This window comes from Brassica napus, chromosome C3, assembly GCF_020379485.1.
Source record: "Brassica napus cultivar Da-Ae chromosome C3, Da-Ae, whole genome shotgun sequence".
NCBI lineage: Eukaryota > Viridiplantae > Streptophyta > Magnoliopsida > Brassicales > Brassicaceae > Brassica > Brassica napus.
Window position 1 is genome coordinate 36,315,707 of NC_063446.1, and position 27,240 is coordinate 36,342,946.

At 30.5% G+C, this 27,240-nt stretch overlaps 2 protein-coding genes across 2 annotated transcripts; both read right to left on the reverse strand.

The window, feature by feature from the left end:
• Positions 1–17,660: 17,660 nt before the first annotated feature.
• On the reverse strand, positions 17,661–18,950 carry BNAC03G47410D. Its single transcript, XM_013819630.3, has one exon. The coding sequence runs from the start codon at positions 18,630–18,632 to the stop codon at positions 17,877–17,879; it is 756 nt and encodes a 251-aa protein (XP_013675084.2). The 5' UTR covers positions 18,633–18,950; the 3' UTR covers positions 17,661–17,876.
• A 1,378-nt stretch (positions 18,951–20,328) lies between these two features.
• LOC106379753 (probable inactive receptor-like kinase BSK12) lies at positions 20,329–22,610 on the reverse strand. The gene is made up of 9 exons (XM_048749587.1): positions 22,341–22,610; positions 22,110–22,245; positions 21,771–21,904; positions 21,613–21,679; positions 21,457–21,542; positions 21,091–21,285; positions 20,873–21,022; positions 20,672–20,785; positions 20,329–20,583 (listed from the first exon to the last, which is right to left on the reverse strand). The coding sequence occupies exons 1-9, from the start codon at positions 22,608–22,610 to the stop codon at positions 20,329–20,331; spliced, it is 1,407 nt and encodes a 468-aa protein (XP_048605544.1).
• Between the last annotated feature and the right edge of the window lie 4,630 nt (positions 22,611–27,240).

Sequence of the window (27,240 nt, forward strand, 5' to 3'; positions counted from 1 at the left end):
TGCTCTATTGAAAATAATAGAGTCAAAGAGATTATCATTCCATAGAATTTCAAGCTGCCTTTCGAAGTAACCATAGTTTGCAGCAAGAACTACATCACAATCAAATGAAGAACCATCAACGATTGAAGCCGGTAAGACCCGTCGCCACCATCCGCAGTAGATCTGTCATTTACCTTTTCCAAACGGTTTAATTGAACCGAAATTTTGTCTTACCAAATCCATTGGAAGAAACATACAAAAGAACAATAAAAAATGTTGCCAAATTTAAAATAAATTGACAATCAAACAAACCAAGTGATAGAAAGTAAAACAAATCAAAGAAAAAGAAGCAAAACTAAAAAAACAAATCAAATCAAACAAGTCGATGTCGGAGCTATAGAAGCCTCCGGCCATCAGCTTGAAACTAAAAAAAAATCTCTTTTTTTTTCTCTTGACGGCTAGGGTTTTTCCAAGGTCGATTCGAGATTAGGTTTAGAAGATCTAATACCAAATCATTATGTCAAAAACAAATCTTGAAATCATAATGGCACATACCATGAACTTTTCTGCTTTCCAAGTTTTTTCAAAAACATTTTCATTTTTCAATATAAATATAACCATTTTTAGAAAATGCAGTTTAAATATATTTTCAAATTTTTAAAAATAGTTTCAGAATTTTGAATAAAACTTTTAAATAGGTTTAAATGGATCTAAAATGATCAATATAATTACCATGGTCTAAATAGACAATCTTAAAAGATTTTAAAATTTAATAAATTTAACGTTTAAGGTTTAAATATGACGTGTTTGAATATAATATATTTACTTATTTTAGTATCTTTAACAACGCATTTGACCCGTTTTATATTAGATTTTCACAACATAAACTATCCCGCGTTTTAGAAGCGCGGGTCAAAATCTAGTACATCTTTAAATCCTCAAAATCGGGTTGCCATTAGGGATGTCAATTGGGCTGATCCGGCTCGTCCAGCCTAGCCCAAAACCTGCAAAGTCTGTAAATATTTGAGCTTGGAACGTTCAATAAATATTTAGGGCTCGGACGTAAACATTTTGGATTTATATTTTGAAGGCCGGTCTAGTCTTAATAGGACTATCGAATTTTTTTGATTTTTTCGGGTTTTTCGTGCTTTTCGGGATAATTTATTATAAAATTGTATCTGTCATTTTCACCGGTATAAAACATCAAAGTTTTCATAAAATGTTATGTTAAAAAAAATTTCTCATAAAAAGTAAGTTTCAACTTTCCGTCTTCAAGTATAAAGTCAGTTCATCTTTTTACCTTTAACAAGAGTGTTTTCATACAGTTTAAAACCATATTAAAAAACAAATCAAACCTAATAAGATAATAAAATGTTAATTATAAAAAAGTATATAACAGAATAAACTTATATACATGAAGTTAACCGTCTTACAAATTGTATTTTAAAAAAAAATTGTTCTTTATAAAATAAAAGGCACATTCATAACTTCCATTTATGTTTTTTTAAAGTTTGGATTAAGAATATTAAAACAATATATAAATATTAAGACTGGCTCTGACCGAAACAATGATACTATTCAAAGTCAAATGTAAAGTTTCGGGTTTTTGGACGGACTCAAACCCAAACAAACTTAAGTACAAAATATCTAAAACCCAAAAATTCAAATTTTGGAGCTTATATAATTGAATATTTTACTTCTAGAGACACTTTATGAGTTTCCAATTACATTTGGAGACACATTGTACTTGCCACACACATTTTGTGTGTCTAAAGACACTGACACCCCTCAGCTAGACCAAACTTTAGTTTCTCATTCCTCTTCTCTCCTCATTCGTTACGTAACTCATCCTCTTTTTTATTGAATGAATAACAAATTCATCCTCTTTCCTAATTCAATTATATTTTCTTAAATTCTCAAACCTAATAACGATAGTTCGATAAAAATCAAAAGAGGATTGATAGATGTGACGATAAAACTGGAGCTTGTAATGAAATTGATCGTGGACGAGGACGAGCTCAGGATTCGCCGTGGCTGAGCTCGGGATTCACCATTGCTGAGCTCAAGGTAGCTGCGATGGAGTTTGAGAGAGTGGATGAGCTCGGGATTCAGTGACCGTAACCGCCTCGAGAACCCTTAAAGCTCACCGGTCATTTGAAATCCACTGTGAGATAACCTCTTTCCAGATTTCTTTGGAACTAGTCAACTAGATCTGAGCGTTGGTGAGAGGTTCTTTGATTCGTTCAAGAATGAAAAGTTTGATAGGTTTTGATTAACAAAATACAGAGGGCTTGCACTGTCCTCGGAGATCACGGCGGTGAAGGAATGTCGTTATGGAAAAGATACTTGTGGTCAAGAGAATTGTGTTATAGAAGAGAGAATTGTGGAAAAGATAGTTATGGACAAGATACTTCTGGTCAAGAGAATTATGATTATAAAGAAGCTATGTAATTGACTGTTTGTGTTTCAAGTTTTTGTACAATCAAGTGGAAGCTCAAGTATATGAAATGTCTTGGACTTTCTGATCTTACAAACCATGTATGAAAGTATGTGTACTGATTCAAGGATATAAGACTTATGGATGGGTGATGTGTGGACAGTGGTTTATGGATGAATGTATCGTGTAAGGATGGGTTTCTCGTGAATATGTATGTGGGTATGTCATGGATGAATGTATTGTGGATGGTGTCTCGTGAATATGTATTTAGGTATTTCATAGATGAATGTATCGTGGAGTGTATAAACAGAGGCTCCTCTGAGGAGAAACAAGTTACTCACAATAACACATATTAAAAAAAAAATCACACAAACTAACACATCAATCTCAAATTTCAATAAAAGATGCACTAAATACAAATAGTCATATTTATACAACTAAAATTGTAAGAACTTGTCCACTAAAATATATCCACCAGGAAACTGTCAACAATGTTAATATATGTACCAAACTAAAAAAAAAGTATTAAACCCAAGCTACGGAAAGCAACCATATTTATTGCGCCCCATACTAATATCCACGCTTTACAATGATGGACGTTTCTCAGCCATAAGATCTTGTAACTAAAAACTAATCCAACATCCCAAACACAGTCCCAGTAACCCATATACCTACCTTTGTTTTTGAAACTTTCTCATTTATTACAACAAGAAACTATTCTCGTTTCTTTACGGCTGCATCTTTAAAAAAAATATTATCTTCCTATCACAAGTATAAGGTCATTTTGGTTTAGATTAATACAGCTGTCCCAACATTGTGTCCCACTGCCACAATGTGTCTTCTACTGCAAACAAAACTCATAAAGTGTTCTTTAATGTAAGTCTCTCTATATAATTAAAGCCCATGCACTGAAATTTATAGGATGGGTCGGGCTTGGGATGTGGGCTTCGTCCTTGACATGTCTAGTTAGCGTCAATTGTCCCCATGTACTATTGATACTAATACTCAGTATATCCAAACTTCTTAGTTCTTTACTAGGTAAAGATCTGCGCTTAGCGCAGAGTTAAGCGGTTCTTAAATATTAATATTCATTAATAATATGGGCTCTGTGCAGAGAGAGAATTTTGTAAAATATTTGGAAAATAATTTTTTTTAATTTTTTTAAATAATAACAAAAGATATGCTAATTATATTTTAATGATTTGATCAAATTAGAACTGTAAGATTTTAACTTTATCAATTCAAATATGATACTTGTTTCTAAAATTTTAAAATTAAATATATATATATATATACATATATATGGCATATAATTTAACTTAAATGAATTTAAAATAGGTATATATTTTTAATATGAATATATATTAAATGAAATTTCCTCCTCATATAGATTTGTGATCATTTGTGTTTTGTTATAACAAAAGTTTAAACCATTGATTACAAAATTTACTATGTGAATTTTTTTAATAGTTTTAGTAATTTATAGTTGTTTTTAAAATTTTAAAATATTTGAACAAGAAAAATCCAAAATATAAAATTTACAAAAAATTAAAAAAAAATATTATATGATTAGTGTGACTGTTTAATTCATTTTAATTATTTAAAATTAAAAAAAAATGACAAATGATATCAAATATTTATTATCCAAAATTATTAATTGTCACATATATTTTAATTACATTATATTATTATGTAGTTCTTATTTAAGGAAATAAGAAAGAATACTTTTTGTAGATTACTAATTGATTGTATAGTTATATAATGAGAACTATATTATTGTTTAAATTGGCCAACTTATTTCTCGAGAGATTCTAAGAGTAATTCTAATGATGACACTTGTCATATCTCACGAGTTGCAATGTTCATCAAATAATATATAAGAGATTTGTCTCCTTAAACTAATAATTTGATCAACTTTCTACAATTTGTTTTTCAAATGAACCAAATCAAGTTTAGTTAACATAATCGTGTTTTAAAAAACAGATTACGTAATAGTAACTCGAAGAAAATATAAATCTGACCCTTAATCCTAATCTTAATAGGCTTGTGGATTAGAATTAAGGTTCATGCTTCGATTTTAATCGGGTTAGATTGTTAGGAAATTTGTTTAAACAAAATGTGATTATGTTAGTTAAATACGATTTGGTTAATTTGAAAAACAAAATTGTAAAAAATTGATGAAATTATTATTATAAAGGAATATTTAAATGCTAACTAGATTTTGACCTGCACGTCCGTGATGATATTTTTAATCCTTTTTATAAATACATAATTTATATATATATTTTTTTTTGGCATCACATAATTTATATTTTAGTGTTATATATTGTGTATCTCTATAATATTACTGACATCCAAGAATCCTCTATAATATTACTATTTATATTTCATATTCGGCACTATTAATATATAGTGATTTTTTAAAAATATTTTATTTTGTTATTAATTTTTATTACTTACGAATATATTTTTGAGTTAGGTACAATAAAATAACAATCTTTGAAATAATAAATAAAGAACCCCCTTCAAAACATGTTTTTTCTTTAATTTATACATTTTGCATATATACATTAATAAAATTTATTTATTTATATTTTAGAAAATATAAATAATTACATGTTGTGTTTACAAGTATATTTTAACATATATCATTTTAGTATTTACGAAATTTATAAGTAAAAACACTATTTTGTTTAAATAATATAGCAACTATTATTTTAGGAAATTTTATACATAGCAGCATCTATCATATTATTATAGTAAATTTTATTAATATAGGATATTTTTGGATGTTATGGTATTAAGTTTTCTTTTTTTTAATTAAGATTTCAAAATAGAGAAATTTTCATATTTACCACATTGTTGGTACCATTATTCATGTTTACCACCACTAAAAAAATATTTTCAAAACTATTTTCTTCATTAAAAGGCAAAATACTCTTATATTCTTGCTCTCTCTATATATAATAAATAATTACTTAAAAAATATATAATAATAATAATAATATTTTTTTATGTTTTAGAATTATAATTTTTCAAAATAAAACTTTTTAATATTTTTTTGATTTTTTTTTGAATTTCAAAAATATTTTGAAACTATTTAAAAAAAAATTATAATTTTTTAAGTATTTATTTATATATTTATTAGAATCCTAAATTCCACATTCCAAAAATCCTATCCCACCCATCAACTCTAAGCCCTAAATCTAGATTAGTTAACATTAAAGTGATAAATATTTTTTCCCCTCTTTAAAAATGAAGGTAAAAGTGATTAAGGTAAACATAAGAATTGGTATTATGAATGTGGTATTTTTGGCAATTTCCCTTCAAAATAGTAGATTATTTTAATTTTTACAATATATATAGTTTTTTCGTGGTGCATTTAAAAAGTCATTTTTTATCACTACAATAAAATACAACATTAACGACGGCGAAATTCGTAGTAAGTTCGTCGTAAAATAGGCTTTACGAGGAATTAGCGAGGAAACAAATTCCGTCGTTATTCATTTGTCGTAACGCATATTTCGTCGCCAATTCGTCGTAAACTAGCGAGAATCACATTTCGTCGTAAAGACGAAGAACAGTATTCGTCGTAAAAACCACGTAACTTTTCCATGTAAGTAGGACGCTACATTTCCTCGTAAATACCTCGAAAGTATTTCCTCGTAAATTACACGTAAACCCTTCCATGTAAAATACTCGTTAAGCTTTCCTCGTAGTATTGCCGTAAAAGTTTTCCTCGTAACTTCCTCGTAAGATTTCCACGAAATGTAGTCGTAATTTAGCTACGAATTTACTTCGATTTTTTATTTTCCAGAATTAAAAATTATAATAAAATTATTTAATTTGTTAGTAAAAATATAGTTTATAAATAAACATAAATAAATTTTGAATTTATAATACAACCACCGAAAAGAAAAAAAAACTAAGGGTCGTTCATCGCCCTGTAGAATTCCTCACTCCTCCTCTCTACATCCGTCTTGTCATGTGTGCCGGATGACTCGCCTGGAATGGGATTTTGTCGTCGAATGTTCCTCAACAAGGACTCCCATTCCGGGTTTGTGGCCGCTACAACGTCCAAGAAGCCCTCGACACCACCCATACCAGCTGTGAACGAAGATCGCGTCGAGTCCAACTCGTTACGCAGCTGAGTGACTTCATCATCCCGTCTCTGAGCATAAGACGATGTCGCTCTCGGAACATCGTTGACGGAACCAATCCCCAACGTACGTCCCTTTTTCTTTGGGACAACCTTAAAAACAAAAAATAAATATTGTTAGTAAAAAAGTTAAAGTTAAATTAAATGAATAATAAAAAAAATTAAAATTTAAAAAAATTTACCTCCTCGAAAATCCTATCCACTTCAAGTGTGGATAAGGTGACGGGTAATCAGTCGATAGACTCCTGGGTCAGCTGGGTCTGGCGTTCTTCAACCCGATCAACCAAGTCGTTGAAGATCTCCTCGGACCTAGCATCTAGAAATTGGCCCGCCTTGTTCTTGTGGGTCCTCTCGTAAAGTTGCAAAAGGGACGGGAGTTCTCCCGTCTCTTTGGCCTAAAAAACATTTAAGAAAGTTAGAATATATATATATATATATATATATATATATAATTAATTAAATTAAATATTTAATTACCATATCCAGACGGACACCGGCGTGGGGTTTTTGACCCGTAGAGTGAAGCATCGGCCCGAGGCCGTGCTCATCTACCGTCTGATGGGAGGCAGAGCAAGATTCGGCGACTCTAATGGAGTCAGGATCCCGCCAATAACGAATGAGGCCATCCCACACATCGGTGGTGAGCCCAGGGGGTTTGCCACGCTCATACCCCTTCACGATCTAGTCACCCTTCCTATTGGAGATCGTGTCCAACAAGCGAGCTTCCGCCTTCGCGTTAAACGCTTTCTTCACCCTCTCATTGACCCCCATGGACCAATGGTATTTTTGCTGTAACAGAAAAAATTAAATTAATAATTAGTTTTAAAAAATTAAAAAATCTAAATCATAAAAAATTAAAGTATATATAATTAATTAATAGTAGCTTACAGCGAAAATTTTGGACCACGTCTTTCTGACGTAGATCGGCGTCGTTTTCCAGTTCGGATGTGGCTCGGAGAAGTAACCTTTGATCGTCTCGGTTTCGTTGCGAGCAACACATCCGTCAACCCCAAACCTGGAAAAAAATTTAATTTTTAAAATTAACATCAACAGTAATTAACAAATTCTATAATTAACAAATTCTATAAATCTAGCTAAATTCCCTATATTAACCACCTAATCAACACAAATTAACATAAAATTTGTAAACCTATCTAAATTCCCAACACTAACCACCTAATCTACCCTAAACTAATCAAATTAGAGAGGAAATAGAGAGAGTATGTACCATTGCTACGAAAGAGAGAGGAAATGGAGACGAAATGGAAGTGAGAACCTCGCGTGTATATATAAGAAATTAGTAATCCTCGTAATTTCTTTGAAAAGTTACGAGGAACTTGCGAGGCCCGTGTTTTTTTTTACGAGGAAATAGCAAGGCCCATGTTTTTATTTACGAGGAAACACAAAGGCCCGCGTTTTCCTATTACGAGGTCTTTACGACGAATTCTGCTTACGTGGAATTACGTTCTTTATATTTAGGATTCGTCGTAAGTTCCTTGTTAATTTACGAGGAAATAACAAAGCCCATGTTTTTATTTACGAGGAAATACAAAGGCCCGCGTTTTTCTATTACGAGGTCTTTACGACGAATTCTGCTTAAGTGGAATTAACGAGTCCCACGTTCTTTATTTTTAGGATTCGTCGTAAGTTCCTCGTTAGTTTACGAGGAATTAACGAGGATTATGTTTAAATCCCTAAAATCCGAAACCCCAAACCCCATCTTCCTTATCTTCTACTTCATATATTCCAAACCCCAAACCCATATTCCCTTTAATCTCAATCTCTTCTTTCCATTCCAAACCCCAAATTCTAAAACTACAATTCCTTAACTTATAATCTCAATCTCTTCTTTCTAATTCAAACCCCCCCCCCCCCCATTACCTTACACAAAATCAAATTATATAAATAGATTTTCATGATTATACCCATCAAATCACATGGATTAAGTCTGAAAATCAATCATATTAAAAATAAATACATCAATCGGAAACATCGACATTCTCGTCATCACCAGAAACATCATCATTTTCATTAAACTCGTCATCAACAGCTTCGTCCATGGCATCGTTGGTAAGATCTTCGTACTCATGATTATGCGGATCAATGAGAAGGATGTCATCAATTTGTTGTTCAGGTTCCTCGGCTTCATTTATCTGTTCTTCTTGCAATGGTGGTTCTTCTCCACTGATGATTCGTCCACGAAGTGTAACTTTGATCACGGCTAACCAATTTATTCCCGATTCTCTCATCCGAGGGTATGGAAGGAAGCTAACTTGGTCTGCTTGTGAAGCTAAGATGAAAGGCTCGAATTTGTTGTACCTGCAAAAATAAAGACAACGTAGAAATTAATCATACAGATCATGTATGCCAAAAAAAGAATTTGTTGTACCTTCGTCCACCATTGACATCAACTACACCGAATTTGTTAAACTGAACACCTCTGTTGACGACGGGGTCGAACCATTCACATTTGAAGAGGACGCATTTCAGCTTCAATAACCCTGGGAATTCCACTTCAATAATCTCCTGCAAGATCCTGTAGAAATATGTTTCGCCTTTCACACATATTCCATAGTTACTGGTCGCCCGCTGTCTACCATACTCATATGTGTGAAAAGTATAGCCTCGTGTGAAATACATCTGTGATGTGGTGACCTTTGCAAGTGGAGCTTGAATTACTTCGTGAAACCACGTAGGGTAATCTGCGTCGTCGTCATAATCAACCTGCAAAAATAAAGAGAAAGTTGAAATATCGATCTTGTATGAAAAAAGAGTTTGATCGATCAACCTGCAAAAATTAAGAGTTTGAGTTAATACCTGATTCTTCAACCACTTACTAAAGTGTTGATCTTTCCTTCTGTCTACGTCACTTGTGGGTATACCTGGGAATATTTCTTCGACTTGAGAAACAAATAGGATGTAAAATCACATTTTATATTAATTAATCTTTGGAAATTATATAATTTATACTTATATGTGTTTAAAAGTTTCCATAAAATATGTTACCTTTCAAAATAACGAATCAATGGATCCTCGCAATTGAGTAGAATATAGGTGTGTCCACTATGAGCGTCTTCTTCACTCGACCACCAAACCTGTTTCGATTTCCCACTGATTCGCCCAATCTGGCTAAAGATATCTGGAACACCAGCAACTGCATATGTTGGCGCGACACCACCATCATCATATCTTCTTGGAGCTCTTTTCCGGGTACGTACTTTTGACGCAAAGTAGTACGATGTGAAGTGAGAAGTTTCTTCCGTCAAACTTCCAGCAATTATAGAACCTTCAACTTTTGAGAGGTTTTTTGTTTTTCCCTTCAAATATTTCATGGCTCGCTCATACTAATACATCCATCCGTAATATACAGATCCACGAAGCAATGCCTCATATGGGAGGTGGACAGCTAGATGCTCCATGACGTCAAAAACTCCCGGAAGAAATATCTTCTCCAAGTTGCACAATAAGATGGGAATGTTCTCGTGAAGTTGTTCCACGACTTCTTCTTTAAGAGTGTGTGTGCTCAGATCCCTGAAAAATACTCCAATGCCTTCTATATTCCAAAAATAATTAAACACATTAGTAGTCATATATTATTGCAAACTAAACCATTATAAAATTAATGCGTCATAATATACTACCTACAAGTGCTTCATGTACGTTGGTTGGAAGTAGCTCCGCAAATGCAAAGGGAAGTAGTCTTTGCATAAAGACATGACAATCATGACTCTTCATCCCGAAGAACTTTTGGCCATTTTCAACACATCTAGAGAGATTTGAAACATAGCCATCGGGGAACTTCACTTCTGATGCCACCCAGTTGAACAACACCGACTTTTTTTCTGAAGACAATCTGAATATCGGAACGGGAACTTGTCCATTGCTTTTTATATGTAACTCATTTCTTGAGCAAATATCCGGCAAGTCCAACCTCGATTTTATGTTGTCTTTTGTCTTCCCTGGGACATTCAATATTGTATTCATGATGTTCTCAAAAAAATTCTTCTATATATGCATCACATCGAGGTTATGGCGCAGAAGAAGATCCTTCCAATATGGCAACTCCCAAAATATACTCTTCTTGTGCCAGTTGTGATGAACACCGTAAGAATCAGGCATATTACCGGGGACATGCCAATTACCACCACAACGAACTGTTTCGTTAGCTCCATAGTAGTCGATTTGCGCTTCAATTTGTTCTCCAGTTAGATATGGAGGAGGAGTGTCTCTCACAACCCTTTTGTGCCTAAACAATTTCTTGTTTCTTAGGTACGGATGGCCAATGGGAAGAAATCGATGGTGACAATCGAACCAACTTGTCTTCCTACCATTCTTCAGTTGAAACGCATTTGTCGTTCCATTACAATGTGGACAAGCTAATCTCCCATGTGTATTCCATCCAGACAACATCCCATAGGCAGGAAAGTCACTTATGGTTCACAAAAGCATCGCTCGTATCGTAAAATTCGTCTTCGTTGAGCAGTCATACGTCCTCACCCCTGTTGACCACAAATCCTTCAACTCTTTTATCAGTGGTTGTAGGAAAACATCCAGAGACCTTTTTTTATGGTTCGGACCAGGTATTAATATGGTCAAGAATAACAACTACCGTTGCATGTATATCTCCGGTGGCAGGTTGTATGGCATAAGAAAGACTGGCCACAATGATTATTGTCCCCCTAACATTCCGAATGGACTAAATCCATCTGTGCATAATCCGAGATACACAATCCGGCTATTGCTAGCGAATTCCGGATGTACTTTGTTAAAATCTTTCCACGCTCTTGCATCTGATGGATGAGTCATCTCACCATCCGTCTGAGTATGCTCGGCATGCCATCTCATCCCTCCGACAGTCTGCTCAGATTGGTACAATCTTTTCAATATGTCTGTAATTGGTAGGTACCACATCCTTTGGTACGGTACCCTATTACATCCTCGTCCTTGCGGCTTGAATCGTGGCTTCTTGCAGAATCGACATTCTTCTAACTTCTCATCATCTCCCCAGTAGATCATGCAATTGTCGATTTAAACGTCTATCATCCCCGAAGGCAACCCAAGACTATAAACCAGTTTCTGAACCTCATAATAAGAATCAGCAGACACATTGTCTACTGGCAAATACTCTATAAACAAGTCTGCCCATTCATTCATGCAACTTTCAGGTAGATTGTGATCAGTTTTAATATTCACCATTCTAGCAGCCAACGACAATTTAGAGAGACCTTCTCTAAAACCACTGTAAAGTGGCTGATTCGCAGCATCTAACATTTCATAAAACTTTTTTGCATCTATGTTAGGTTCTTCATCTTTATCATGAGCTACGAATGCATCAGCTACCATATCATGAACCCTATCATAATCTACCATCAGCTCCTCCTGATGGTAACTATGTTCATTATGCAAATGATGATCAACCGGTTCTTCCTGAAAATTGCTATTACTACTACTAGCTTCATTCTCATGATAATTATAACCTTCTCCATGTTGAAACTAGATATAATAATTTGGCGTGAAACCTCTATTTATTAAATGCTTCCAAACATTTTCACGATTTGCCAATTTCGAATTGTTGCATTTCCGACAAGGACAGAACATCTTACCGCTTTCTTGGGCGAGCGGTGTGGAATCTGCTTGATGCATAAATGTCTCCAGCCCTTCGAGGTATTCTTTCGTCACACTCCCGTTAGCATCTCTGTGCATATACATCCACCTCCGCAACTCAAAAATATTCCCGGAGCCCGACATTTTTTTTTCTTTCACATTTTTATTTTTCTTTCACGTTTTTATTTTTCTTCTTGTTGGTGTGTTTAAAATGATGTTCAAACGTCCATATTTATAGGAAATTTTTGAATCTGGTTGTTGAAAGTTTACTAGGAATTTACGATGAAATTTAGTTAGGTAGCCAAAACGAAAAACGTGTTACAACTACAAAGTTGGTGGACTCGAAATTTTGTCGTTAGGTAAACGTAAAATATTTTCTCGTAAAGTAGACGCTATTTTTACGCCGAGTTTAGGAGGAAACCATTTTTCCTCGTTAAAACCACGTTATGTTACGTCGTTTTTACGAGAAAATCATTTCGTCGTTATTTTACGATGAACTAATGTTGCTTTTAAATTTCCTCGTAAGATACTCGTAAAGTCGACGTAAATTTATGAGGATTAATTTTCCTCGTTAATTTTCGTCGCTATAGTTCTGTTTTCTTGTAGTGTATCATCTATGATTTTATCTTTTGTAAAATTTGAAATATTATCATTTTTAGTTTGAATATTTATTTCAAAATTGTATATTTTGTCAAGAGAACTTTAAAAAACTATACAGCTATTTTCAAGTTTGGAAGATTACATGAATTTTGAATTTGTTTTTATTACTACATTAATACATTATTTTATAGAGAGAATTGGCTCAATATACATAAATGGTGTCAAAATTAGCAATCTATACATGATTTGACATATGTGTAAATTGCTCTACATTTCTTACCTTGGATTTTCAAAAATATCCTTCTTCACACTCTCTTTCCTCTTACACATTCTTACACTCTTTTTTCTCTTACACGTTCTTACTCTCTTTTTCCTCTTACATATTCTTACACTCTCTTTCTTCTTAAATTCACATTCACTTTCCTCTTATATTTCACATTCACTTTATTAATCTCAATTTAGAAAAATTACGAGCATATAAAAAAAGAATATATTTGGGGGATCTTCCAAACTGTCTAATAACAACGACAACATGTAAATGTTTCAACTAATGTAATTTGTAACCTCTAAGATATATATATATGATCTAACATAACATGTATCAGATAACAAATTATATATCAGCTACCATAAAATGTACCAAGTAATAAACAATCTATCAATTTTTTATACCAAATTATATATCAGGTAACAGAACATATACCAGATAACAAATATTTATCAGATAACAAGAAGTCTATGTAGCAGGTATCTTAACATATACCAGGTAACAAATATTTTATCAGATAACAACAAATCTATGTACCACGTAACAAAATAATTTATCAGATAACAAACAATTTATCAAAAAATGTATCAATTTGCAAATCATGTATCTACCAATTTATTAAGTAACAAACCATGTATGAAAAAATGTATACTAGAATCGAGACTAATAAAAAAACATATTTTGGAATTACTAACATGATTTATTTGCCTAATGTTTACGTTTTTTCAAAAAAAATAGAAGAGTTAAATCAATTGGTTTATTTGCTGGATAAAGACATGATTTTCTGACCCCTAGACTGACACTTACCAGACAGTGCACATGAATCGAGTTATAGGGTAGAGGGATAAAATTGTAAACGAAATTATTTTGGTCACCATAATGGTAGATTGCAAATTATGGTTGTCTCTGGATATAGGAACGCCAATTATCTCTATTTTATAAAACAATTTTAATTTTTGATAATATTTTCTAAATTTTTCTCAACAGTTTTTGTTATAATTAAAATAAAAATAACTTTATAATTAAAATTTTATTTGTCATTAAAATTTTAGATAAATTATTAAAATTGCATAGTTTCTAATAAAATATTTTTTAAATAGTATATGAACTAAAGGTTATAATATACTATTATATTTTTTGTATATAAACATTTTTAAGCAATATATTGTTGAGAGTTTAAAAATAAATAAAAAGATAATATATAGTTGTAGATATAAAACTTCAACTTATGTTAATAAATTTATTTTTGTATAAAAATATTATATATTTTACGAATTTTAACCCATTTTAATGATGAGTTATAATTTATTGGAATGAAACAATTTAAATTTTTTTTGTTAATTTACCTATTTCATATAATTTTGTCTTATTTAATTCATAAATCACTTCTATTTTTACATAATACATAATGTAATTACAAAAACTATAAAAAATAGTGTAAAATTTTTTATTTTCTTGTTTAGCATAAAATTTTAATTAACATTGATTTATAATAATATTATATTATTAATTATGAAATTAATGTGGTATTTTATTAAAATATTTAAATTTTTAGTAAGATTTGTTAGATTTTTTCTCGACAGATTTTGTTATAATTAAAAAATAAAGTTCAAATTTATAATGGAAAATTTCATATTTACCACTTTCATGGTACCACTTTTCATGTTTAACACCACGAAAATAACATTTTTAAAAATATATTCTTCATTAAATGACAAAAAAACGCTTACACTTGTGTTCTCTATATATATAATAAATCATTATTTAGATAAAAAAATTAAAAACATTTAAAATAAATCATAAAAAAATAATAATAATTAATAATTGTTTTTATGTTTTCGAATTATACTTTTTTAAATTTGAACTTTTTTATAATTTTGTTTTGAATTTTTTTTAGAAATTCTTATTTTTCAAAATTTCATTTTGAAAATTGAAAATTATGTTTGAAACTATTTTTTTAATTTTTTTTAAGTATTTATTTATATATTTATTAGAATCCTAAATTTCACATTCCAAAAATTCTACCCCACCCTCAACTCTAAACCATAAGTCTAGTTTAGTTCACCCTAGGGGTATAAGTTTCTTTTATCCTTCATTAAAAGTGAGGGTAAAAGTGGTTACTGTAAACATGAAAAGTGGTATTATGAATGTGGTATTTGTGAGAAGTTCCCAATTTATAATTGGTTTATTAGTGGGAAATTACCAAAAATACCACATTCATAATACCATTTTTCATGTTTACGTTAACTACTTTTACTTTCACTTTTAAAGAAGGAAAATATATTTATAACCCTAGGGTTAACTAATATAGACTTGGAAAATTTTCAATTCTACCACAAGTTTGATATCACTTTTCAAATTTATCAATAATGAATGATTATTTTCATAAATATCCTACATTTTTGTTAAAATAACACTAAGGTAATTTTCTAAATATTAATAAAACGTTTATAAACCTAATCCAAACCCCTTAATACTAAACCCTAAACAATAATCACTAAATCCTAAATTCAAATGTTAGTATATTTTTGATTGAGGATATTTTTGAAAAGTGGTATTTAACTTGTGGTATTTTAGACAATTTCTCTATAAACTTAGGGGTTTAGAGTTGAAGGATGGATATGGTTTTTGGAATGTAGAGTTTAAGATTCTAATAAATATATAAATAAATACTTAAAAATTGAAATTTTTTATTAAAAAGTTTGAATTTGAAAACTATAATTCGAAAACATAAAAAAAATTATTTATTTGATTTTTTATATTTTATTTATTTAAATAATTATTTATTATATATATAGAATAAGAGTATAAGAGTCTTTTGCCTCTTAATGGAAATTGTATTTTTGAAAATGTCTCTTTAGTGATGGTAAACATGAATAATTGTACGAACAAATTGGTAAACATGAAAATTACCATTTATTATTAATGTAAATAATCAAATATGTCATATTAATTAATTCTTTAAGTGTTGCTACTATGATTTGTTAATAGTACATAAAAATATGATCCTAAATTAATAAATTAGATACGTCTGTGTGTATTAAATGTTGGTACCAATAGTTCAGAGGAACAATTGATGTCAACCCCTCGAAATATCCCAAATCAATTCTTAATATTAGAATCTTGACATCAGCGGAAACAATCACATACAAGTACTAATTTACGCCCTGGACAAATCATGTAGCATTCTAAACCTTCAAATGCTCTGTGAAGTCAATTGTATAAAAAGAAACAAAAGCGTTTCAACTATATTTTGCTATATCACATGGCATCGACGATGCGGATACAGCCCATAATTCATCATTTCATCAAACAATCACACTTTAAACATTGCATAAAAATCTATCTTTATTCCACGAAAAGAACAAGTTATCACTCATCTTGTAGATCCTCATACTGTATTTCTTCTATTTTTTTTTTTTGGCTGTTTAATTATTATATTCGCAACAAAAAAAAATTACTATATTTGCTATGATTTTTTCATTATCATTTACTCTGTTTTAATTTATATAAGATAATTAAGAAAACGATAGGATTAAAAATTTGTTATACGTAAGGAAGCTTGTGCAAGATAACATACAAAGAACAAGATTCATTTTAAAGTCTGATGGATTGAAATGCAGCGGTTGCTGGTACAGTTTCGGAAGTTTGCAAATGTGGATGGATGCGATTTCAAGCGTTATTAAACAATTTGGACAATTAGTACATAGGTTAAAAATTGATATTCTTACGGAGTATTTATAACTGGCTGATTATGAGATGCCGAAGCGGTTCAATAATAAATTACCAATATTAACACATTATAAAATTATATTAAAACATAAAGATATAAACGTTATTAATTTAATATAATTAATAACAATATTTATTTTATTTATTTATTTATTTAGTTTAGATGAAAGTTAAAATTCCAAAACGAAATATGATTATACTCTTTTTAAAAAACAAATATTTTTTATATACGTATATATGTTTATATATGTATATAAATATTAATGTTTGAAAAATTATAGTGAATATATATATTTGGTTTAAAGTTTTTCTAATATAAATTATGATTTGTTAGTGAAAATAAATTAAAGCATAAAATGTATTTATATATTTTTATTTATAATATCTTAATTCTAACTTTTTGTTTAAATTGTTAATTTTTTACTTTTATTTATCTACCCGCAATCGCTAAAAACTATAAATGCTAACATGAATCAGCCTTTCATTTTATGAGGTTTGGAACTGTTTAAAACTTGTTGTAGCGCTAACACCGCGGGTAGCAGGGACAAAACTAGTGTGGCCCTTAATCGATATTCATGACATGTGAATGAAGTGCACATGGAGACGTTAATAGGCATTAGGCACTGATTCTTTGCTGAATCATTTACAATGTTTCCACTACAAAGACATGGACATAGTTGTTTAATGCAGAATACGTGTGACTTTAAGAAAACATATTTCATCTTGAAGACAGCTTTCTCGACGATATTTGACAGACAAGATCCTTATTCATCGATCTTTAACATGTGAAAACACACGGCAACTCTAAATTTTCTTCTTTTTAGATTTCTTGAATCACTTAGAAGGCTTTCCATCATGCAGGCGTTAGAGGAGTTATTAATTTAGAGACCGTGTGAACGTTATTTCTTACCATGAAGTAAAAGGTGTGAAACGTGAGAGTTAAAAAGAGTCAAAATATTTAATTGCCTGTTTTCTTGTTTATAGAATGAACTGGCTCTTTGATGATTAACGAGTCAAAGATTAAAGGGAATTAGATGCTTAGAATTGAGACTTGAATATTTGAATATGTTTATTATCTTTTCTTTTCTTTACAAAAATTAGGCCTTAGAGAGTGATTCAAGTCTATCATCAAGATCTTGAATGAATGACTCTAGGATCTGAACGTCCTCCATCTTCAAGGTCTTCTCAGACTGAAATTCGGAGTCAACCATTGTGAATTCGTTTGCTTGAGCTTCACATGTAACTTTCATCTTGTTCATTAGCTTTGAGACGACTGACCAGTTGCCACAAGTCTTTGATCCAGATATGTACCTAAAGAGAGAATCAAACAGAGCAACTGTAACTGCTTCTGCTTCTCCAAAGACAGCTAAAGATTCTTCTTTCTTGTCTTCAACGTGTGCAACCTTTAGAGACTTTTGTACTTTCTGAAAGGTCTTTTTGACAGCTTTTCTTGAGGCTAAGTATTTCTTCACCTCTCCAGAAAGTTCACTGCGCTTTCTTCTTAGAATGGATTGGATCTCCATGAGACTCTCTTTCATCTCTGACAAACCATCCTTGGAAATGTTGCACAAATCCAGGATCCTGAGAGATCCATCAAGAAGCTGCTCGACGGTTTTCTTGTTTTGTTCTTGAGCTAGAGCCTGTTGTGTGACTGGTAGGCAGATAAGCTTGTCAAGAGACTCGTGTAGCTCTTGAATGTTGTCAATTCTTTGACAGATAGAAGAGCTGGAAGATGTTGAGGTTTCCCCTTCCTCAGAAGATCTCAAACGTGCCAACTGCTCACTGACATGAGCAGCTTGTGGGTGAGATCTAGAGGGGAAACTGTTTGAGCGAACGTGGAAAGAGACGGCCATTTTTGTGTCTGTTTTATTGTTTGTTCTTGAGAAAGTTAAGATGTTTGTTCTGACTTTTCATTGCTTCTGGGATCTTGCATTTGTATATATACCGCAAGGGAAGAGAGACGAGAGGAATCTATTGGTGCTTAAAATATTCAACATTAATAAAATGTTTGTGTAATGTGTCTTCTACCTGGTTACAAAAGGCATCTGCTGTAATATAAAAGTAATGGATCAAGATCTCCTTACTATCTGCTGACTCTCTCTAACCATCGTCACAGTTCAGTTCTCTATTACGATCATGTTCCTTATTGCATATATGCACGAGTGACAATAACACATGTCGCTTATGTGTCTGAACCAAAACAGTTGTTAGTGGAGTACAATGAGCTGTAAGGGTTGTTGGAAAACAATTATAACTCTCAAAATTACATGTACACAAGTACAACCTCCGTATTGCAAACCTCGGATCTTGTCTCACTATGGAGGGAAATAATGTAGATCATAGACAAGAGGGTCGCTTACATTCTCGCTGTCTCTGTTCTAGTTTCATGCATAATATATATACATTTAACCTTTGTTAGAGAGTAAGCAAATCAGTATCTATGCAGCCTCCATTGCCAAACATTACATTTTCACACAAAGTAGAAACTAGACTAAAAGACAAGAGTTTGAACAAAAAAAAAGGACTAAAAGACAAGAAACTTAGGGGGGTTATTGGAACATGAATTTCTGTGAAATTTGATGATTTTAATAGTTGAGAGGATTTTACAAGTTAACTAGATTTAACAAATTTTATCAAATACTTTTACATAGATTTTCATTACTTGTGTATAGAATTTTATTGATTGTTATTAACTTTTAAAGTAAGAAATTAATGGTGGTAGAAAAAAAAGGAAAGAAAATTATATCAATTAAGGCAATTCTTAAACAACTTTTAAAAAAGTTTTTGTCACAAAAAAGATCTCAAGAAATAAAATGACCAAAAAAATTAATTTCTACTTCTTACTTTATAGATATATAAATAATAAAAAAAATTTATATAATTTCGAAATATGTGTTTTAAATTTGAATTTTTGTAAAAAAAAAATTGAATTATTATTTTTGAAATGTTTAATTAAAAAATACGAAAGTGCTTTTTAAAACTATTTTTACAATTTTTATTTTAAATTTTTAATATTTTTTCTATTATTTTAAGTTGTGAATTGTATTATGTTAAAATTGTGATTTGTATATTATTTCATTATTCAATTTGAGTTTTTGTATGTGAGTTTATTTTATTACATTGATTTCAAAAATCTTATGGGTATAGATGATATTCTCAAAGTTGAGTACTATGAGTAAAAACAAAGAAAATTTACATCCCAATAACAATAGATTTTAATAGAATTTTAAAATCAGTGAAAACTAAACTTTTTCAATAACAAAGGATTTTGAGTGAAAATTAAAAATCATCACTCCAATAACAATGGATTCTATTTAGATTTTAAAAATTCACAAACCAATAAGAATGAAATCTCAAAATTTAATAACTCCTAGAATTCTTTGACCAATACCCCCCCCCCCCCCCCCCCCCCCCCCCCTAATTTCTCCATTTACCCAAAAGCTATCTTTGTTAGAGAGTAAGCAAAACTACTTTTTAAATTTCTTATATCAGAATTTACACATTAATGCCTCAATTAATAGAAAACGAAAATATAATAAATTTGGAAAATCAAGATTCTTCCTCCTGGTGCTGTCTCGTTGCTTCAAGAAGAGTTGCTTCTTTCAAAGTATCAGCAGAATCAGTGATCATGTTTAATTTGGATAGTGCCACAGACTGCAAATAGAAGGCAGTTGGCCAATCAGGGAATAGTTGTTGTGCAACCATCCCATCTTTAAGTGCTCGATCTGGTTGATTGCAGAATAAATAGCATAGACAACGCCTAGCATAAACACTTGGGTACACCATTCTTCTAAATTCAATTAACTGTGGACAGCAAACAGAAACAGAATTAGAAATACATTTCTTACTAATATACAAAGGAAGAGGCAATATGGTTGATACTATTAGCTACCTGGGAGTAACAGTCAATGGCAGTTTCGAAGTCTTGCTCTAGGAAGGCTTGATCACCGCGTTTTCGAACTTCTTGAATATCTTTTACCTCTTCTAACCATTCTTCGAAAGATAACTTAGCTCATGAACAAAACCAAGAAATAGAATAGTAAGGCTCTTTGATGCCAGCAGAATCATGTTTTAAGTTGGTGAGTTTGGTTACCTCGACGAGTTCCTTGTCATCTTCTGCCATCACCAAGATTTTATGAATAGCTTTGAGGTCCAATTTCAAACAGGCATCTCCTAGGGTCGAAAGTTGATTCAAAGATACATCTTTACGCTTTGCCATTTCAAGCATTACATAAGATGAGGCCTGCAAGCAATAAGATTGTTTTAGATTAGAAAAAAAAATCAAGATTGCAACTACTGTCACAATAATACCTTTACATTTGTTTTAGTGTGCAAGGTTTCAAAAGTTGTAACAAGGTCTTTTGTATTTAGGCTCTCTATATCCTCGTACTGCAAACATTGAGAAGCGAGTTTGAAAATTATGGTAGCTTCTTCGGCAGAGAACTTTCCCTTCAAGTTTGGATCAATCAGCTCAACAACACTCTTGCCATGTATCATTTCAGGAGCCTAGAATCATAAAATAATAACCCGTTAATGTTAAATACTATTTATAGTCTTGTACATGGATCACGTTTAATGAAAGATAGTTCACAAAAATAAGACAAAATGGTATGCTTCCACATATCAGCCTACTTAAGTAGCAAGTACGCGAGAGAGGACTTGAACAGAATCACTTACATGGCTTGGAGGAATCTGCTTTCCACTTAGCAAATTCACAAGGAGAGTACCAAATCTAAATATCAAACTTTCAGAGTTCACACTTCCTACAAGGACAACGTACCATCATATTCTGATAAAAATAACAAACTGAATAGAAAAGTACAAATTGATTACCGGTTGTTCTTTGATCATCTTTGAACTCCTTCATCAACCCAAAACAGGATAGACAAGCATCACCATCCTTCAATATCCATTAAAAAAAAAAATTCTTCTTTAGCCAACAAGAAGGCTTAGTCATGAAAATGTTATTGGGGAAGAACTATTATATATACCTCATTAAACAGAACCGAGTAAGCACTTAAATTATTGTAAGATGTAAAGCCTCCACCACTACAATAATCCAATGCTTGAGCTACGCAAAAAGCTATTCTCAGCCGCATTTCCCACTCCATGGTTTGAATTTTCCCTGTAATTCACAATAGGAAAAGTTCAAACCGGGAAATGTTAACAAGTTCCAATTGTAAAAACATAGAATGATAAATGTTAGTTCTACATGTGTTCTAGTCACAACATTTGTCTGTCTTTAGAACCATCTAAATCAAAATTATGTCTCATAAACCACCAATGTTATACGTGAGAGTAAAAGAAGAAATGAAGATATTGACACATACGATGGAACAAACGCTTAGCAAGAGTATCATTTGGCATGAAAGCTGCGACAAGAAGCCTTTCATTTCCATCACAGCAATATCCAATCAAATTTACTACACTGTTGTGCCTTAACTTCCCAACTCTATGTGCCTCCTCCTGAAAATGACAAAGGAATAACCAGAATCAAGCCCCCTAAAAGCAATCAATAACCGTCTCAACATTAAAAAGCTTTTCACACAAAGAAAGTGTACCACAAATTGGTTAGGATCGGACCAAGCCATATTCGTAAATTTCTTAACAGCAATGAAGCCACCGTTATGGAAACGCCCCTTGTAGACGATATCAGAGGTTTCCCCTCCGTTCTCTGAAACGATATTTTTCAAACAAAAATTTTCGGTGGCCTTGTTTAGATCGGTGAAGGAAAAATTTGTTATTTGTGAATCACTTCCTCCATGGTTTTGATGAACATTCTGTGGAGGAGGAGGATCTTCCATGGAAGGCGATGAGTTGCAACAACCCATGATTTTTCAGCGGGCAAAACAAGAGTTTTAAAAGTGTTCCTTTTTTATTGATGCACTGTAAAAATGGGTTTGACTCTGAGGCTTCGTGTCTCTTTGTTTTTTTTTATCTAATGGTGTTTGTTGAGGCTTATAGTGTCTCTTTGTTACCAATACAACAGTCATTTCAAGGGCTTATTAACATATTTTGTCTTTTTTTTTTTTTGGGATCATTAGAAAGATATTCGTACAGCCAAAATTGTGTTAGCATTTTCGTAAATATATAATGATATTACGGTGAATTTTGTTTTAATAGGTTGATTTTATCCCACATGAATTTGTTTTCAAAACTCGAGAAAACCTCAAAATACTTTTGCCAATTATTTAAAAAAAAATTAAATCTAATATTTTCTTTTGTTAAAAAAGGTTACCCTTTTGCAGTTTGGGTATTTACTCATACTCTTTAATTTCTTATATATCCAATAAAAGTGTTCCTTGTTTATTGATTTATTGTAAGAAAATGGATTTTTATTTTATTTGGTTGTTCTTTGAGTCTGAGGCTTGGTGTCTCTTTGTTGAGGCTTAGGGTCTCTTTATTACCATGACAACGGTTTGATTTTATAGCAAAAATAAACAATGTCATTTTAGTGCCAAAGAAGACGTGCTATCTTATTTTCACCATATGCCTTCTAGTTCTTTTTTACCTTTTAATTTTTTCTTTGTTAAAAATGTATTTTTCGATCATTTTCATAATTTGTAGAGTCAAATTTTGGCAAAATCGTGTGTTATCTTCTTCTTTTTTGTTTTGTAAATCTGCGATGCACTTTGTTGTGAATATTTTTTTAAATAGTTTAGTATTTTATATCAAAATACGTGTTATGTTACAACAAAAAAAAATTAACGAGTGAAATCTTTGAAAAAATATTGCCATTAATTTTGAAAAACTTAGATTTATTTTGTAAAATAAATAAATATAAATTTTGGTATAGCAATTTTTTTATAAAATAAACGATTTTAAACAATAAGAATAAAAACAAAATCTGCAAACAACATGTGATAAGTCTGTCCATCATAATCATTTTTACTTGTTGAATACTTTCACCACTAATTAATTCACCGGATTTAACATCTAGATTCAATACTTTCACTGCACTAATTCAACCATTGGATTTGTATTCAACACCTCCATCATAAATAGTCTTATGAAGTTATGAGTCAACTTTGACCTACTTTGGATCGGAAAGCATTAGATAGTTTCCATATGGAAACTCCGCATGGTGGTGAGAAGTGTACTTACAAAGCTAAAATATACACAGTCCAAATTCTTCTTTTGAACCTCTTTTGCAATTGTCTTTTGGTGGGTTAAAATAATTTAATATTATTATAATCATATTTTGCTCCATTACATTCAACTTCGTATAAAACATGGTAAAAATTACTTTGTTATATTTTTTACACATGAAACCACCATTAAAAAGGAATATCAGGCATATAAATGAGAGAGCATATAAGAACACTAGGAGAATAAAAATAAACTATATACCAACATATGTGAAAATATAAAATATTATAAAGCAACACAATGCATATTAAACTTGCATCACATACTATTTGCAAAATATTTTCTTTAAAATAAACTATTATCTAGTGTGTTTAAAATTATTATCTTGTGTTATAATATGAGTTAGAACTTATCAAGCACGTAAATACATCTTTACAGTTTGAATTAAATACTATTGTCAAGCAATCAAACATCGAATATATTGATCAAAAGTTCATCCCTAACATACAATGTATTGATCAAAAATATTTGGTATCCTAATTTCTAAATCACAATACTAAATCACAATATTTCTCTAAAAATGATAACTTTAAAAAAATTTCATTTTTAAATGTTTATTTAAAAAATGAATGTTTATTTAAAAATGCAACCTATTGATGCAAAATTCTAAAAGAATATTTATCAATCAAGAAAAATTCTTGTTATCCTAATTTCTAAATCACAATCCAAAATCTCCAAATGTTTTCTATAAAATGATAACTTTCCAAAGATAGCATTATTTAAAAACATTATTTTAAAAATACAACCTATTGATAAAAAATTCCAAAAGAATACTCATGGTTCAACAAAAAAATGTTGTTATCCTAATTTCTAATTACAGTCCTCAATCTACACTATATCTCAAAAAAAAAATTAATAACTTTCCAAAAATAGTATTTTTAAAATTTTCATCGAAAAAATACAATTTATTGATCAAATTTTTTTTATCCCAATTTCTAAATCACAATATCAAATCTACAATATTTCTAAATAAAATGATAACTTTTCTAAAAGAAAAGTTTCTGAAAAAAATATTTTAAAAATACAACCTATTGATCAAAAAGTCTAAAAGAATACTCATCTATCAACAAAAATTCTTGTTATCTTTATTTTAAATCACAATTCTAAATCTACAAAATTTCTCTATAAAAATGATAACTTTCATAGAATAGCATTTTTAAAAAAGGTTATCTAAAAAATAGAACCTATTGATCAGAACTTTGATCGAATAAGTTATTAATAATTGTGTTTACAATTTCATCTCATAATTTAAAATATATGACGTTGTACAAAAAAATATTAGACAGAATAATGGAAATCCATAGCTTACATGAAAAACCTAATAGACAATAAAATTGTCATTATAAAATTGAACACTTTTTGTTTTACTAAGCTAACATTAATGGCATTGCTGTGATGACATGAATTTGGTTATAAATAATTAAGTTTTACATAAAATATGAGAAATTGCCACAAATGTCACATTCATAGTACCACTTTTCATGTCTACACTAATTATTTTTATCCGCACTTTTAATAAAGGGTAAAAGACACTTATACCCCTAGGATTAACTAATCTCGACTTAGGTTTAGAGTTGAGGGGTGGGGTAGGATTTTTGGAATGTGAAATTTAGGATTCTAATAAATATATAAATAAATACTTAAAAATGTAAAAAACAATTTTAAAAATAGTTTCAAACATAATTATCAATTTTCAAAAAGAAATTTTGAAAAAAAAAACATGCAAAAAAAATTATAAAAAAGTTCGAATTTAAAAACGTATAATTCGAAAACATAAAAAAAAATTAATTTCTTATTTATTTAAATAATTATTTATTATATATATATAGAACATGCGTATAGGAGTATTTTGTCACTTAATGAAGAATGTGTTTTTGAAAATGTCCATTTAATGGTGGTAAAGATGAAAAGTGGTACCATGAAAGTGGTAAACATGAAATTTCCCCTAAAATATTAAGCAATGGAAGTAACTGAAATCTATTTGTTTCAATTACAAAGTGTTTTTTTTGTAGTTCATGATTACATTTATGGCCATTAATTTGAATTCTTACTGAATATTTTTATAGGTATGAAAATGCAAGGACAACAAATGTGAAGCAAAGAGCATAGATTTTAAGGGAATGTGTTTGAAGTGGAGAAATTTCAAACAATTATGTATAAGCGAAGGTTTTCCTGATGGTCGTTGCAAGGGATTTATGCGCAAATGCGTTTGCAGGAAGTCTTGCTTGTTGAATTGAAATTTATTTAACTGTTTAATAAAAAAACATTATATACTAAAACCTTAATTCTAAGATATGATTATTTGCCTCGATAAATATCACATTTATATTTGCTTTGTCAATTACAAATATATAAATTATTAGTAATAATAAATACAATTAAAACAGAAGACATTTTGTGGCGTCTTCTTGTAATGTTCATAATTACATGTGTCCACTACTATATTTATGGTTTACAACTTAAATTATTTTTAACCAAAAAATATACATTCCTATTTCAGAAATTAATACATTTTATGTTTAATATAATGTTTGATACAACTGACGATTCCATAGAATCAATAACTACTTACTCCATCCGTTTCATTCAATTATCATTTTATATTTATACCACAGATTAAAAATATTTAATTTTGAATATTTTATAAATAAAAATATCATTATCTATAAACCTAACCATATTTCAACCAATTAAAAAATAAATAGAAGGATATTGCTGATAAATTTTGCTTTGAAATTCTAAAACACTTATTTTGTAACAAATTTTTTACTATACGACGATAATTAAACTGAAACGGATGGAGTAATATTTTTGATGAATATTATTATTAATTCATTTATTGGATTACTAAATCGTCAACCAGTACTATTAATCAACACAAATGATCATTTTGTTATCAGCTATAACACACAATTCCATAGCAGTGGAAAACTATATCATCGTTATTAAATTATTTTTTGGTTTTCCAAATAAAAACCCAGTCCATATAGACATACATATATGCATATATATATAAATATAATAATTTTAAGAAAATATCTAAACTTTTCTATTTGGAATATAGTCATCTAATATATAAACGTGTCCTTAATGATTCCATAAGATATGATATTCTTTTCAATCTTCTGTTGAATAGAAAGTATATCAATATTAAATATTGCACCATCAAATAATATTGTAGCCTAAACCATAAAAATTACATAAAAACATAGGGGAGATGATTGCTTGAACTATAGAGGTAGAAGTTTAATTATAGGATTTCGTCTGTAGTTTTTAAACGAAAACGTGCTTATTAAGCTATCAAGAAAAGAG

Excerpts from the sequence above, each read along its gene's own strand:
- LOC106379753 (XM_048749587.1), bottom strand. The coding sequence starts at position 22,610 with ATGGGTTGTTGCAACTCATCGCCTTCCATGGAAGATCCTCCTCCTCCA. Across the intron at positions 21,680-21,770 it reads ACTCGGTTCTGTTTAATGAG|GATGGTGATGCTTGTCTATC; the intron begins GTATATATAATA and ends TGGATATTGAAG. Across the intron at positions 21,023-21,090 it reads ACACTAAAACAAATGTAAAG|GCCTCATCTTATGTAATGCT; the intron begins GTATTATTGTGA and ends TATTGCTTGCAG.
- BNAC03G47410D (XM_013819630.3), bottom strand. The coding sequence starts at position 18,632 with ATGGCCGTCTCTTTCCACGTTCGCTCAAACAGTTTCCCCTCTAGATCT.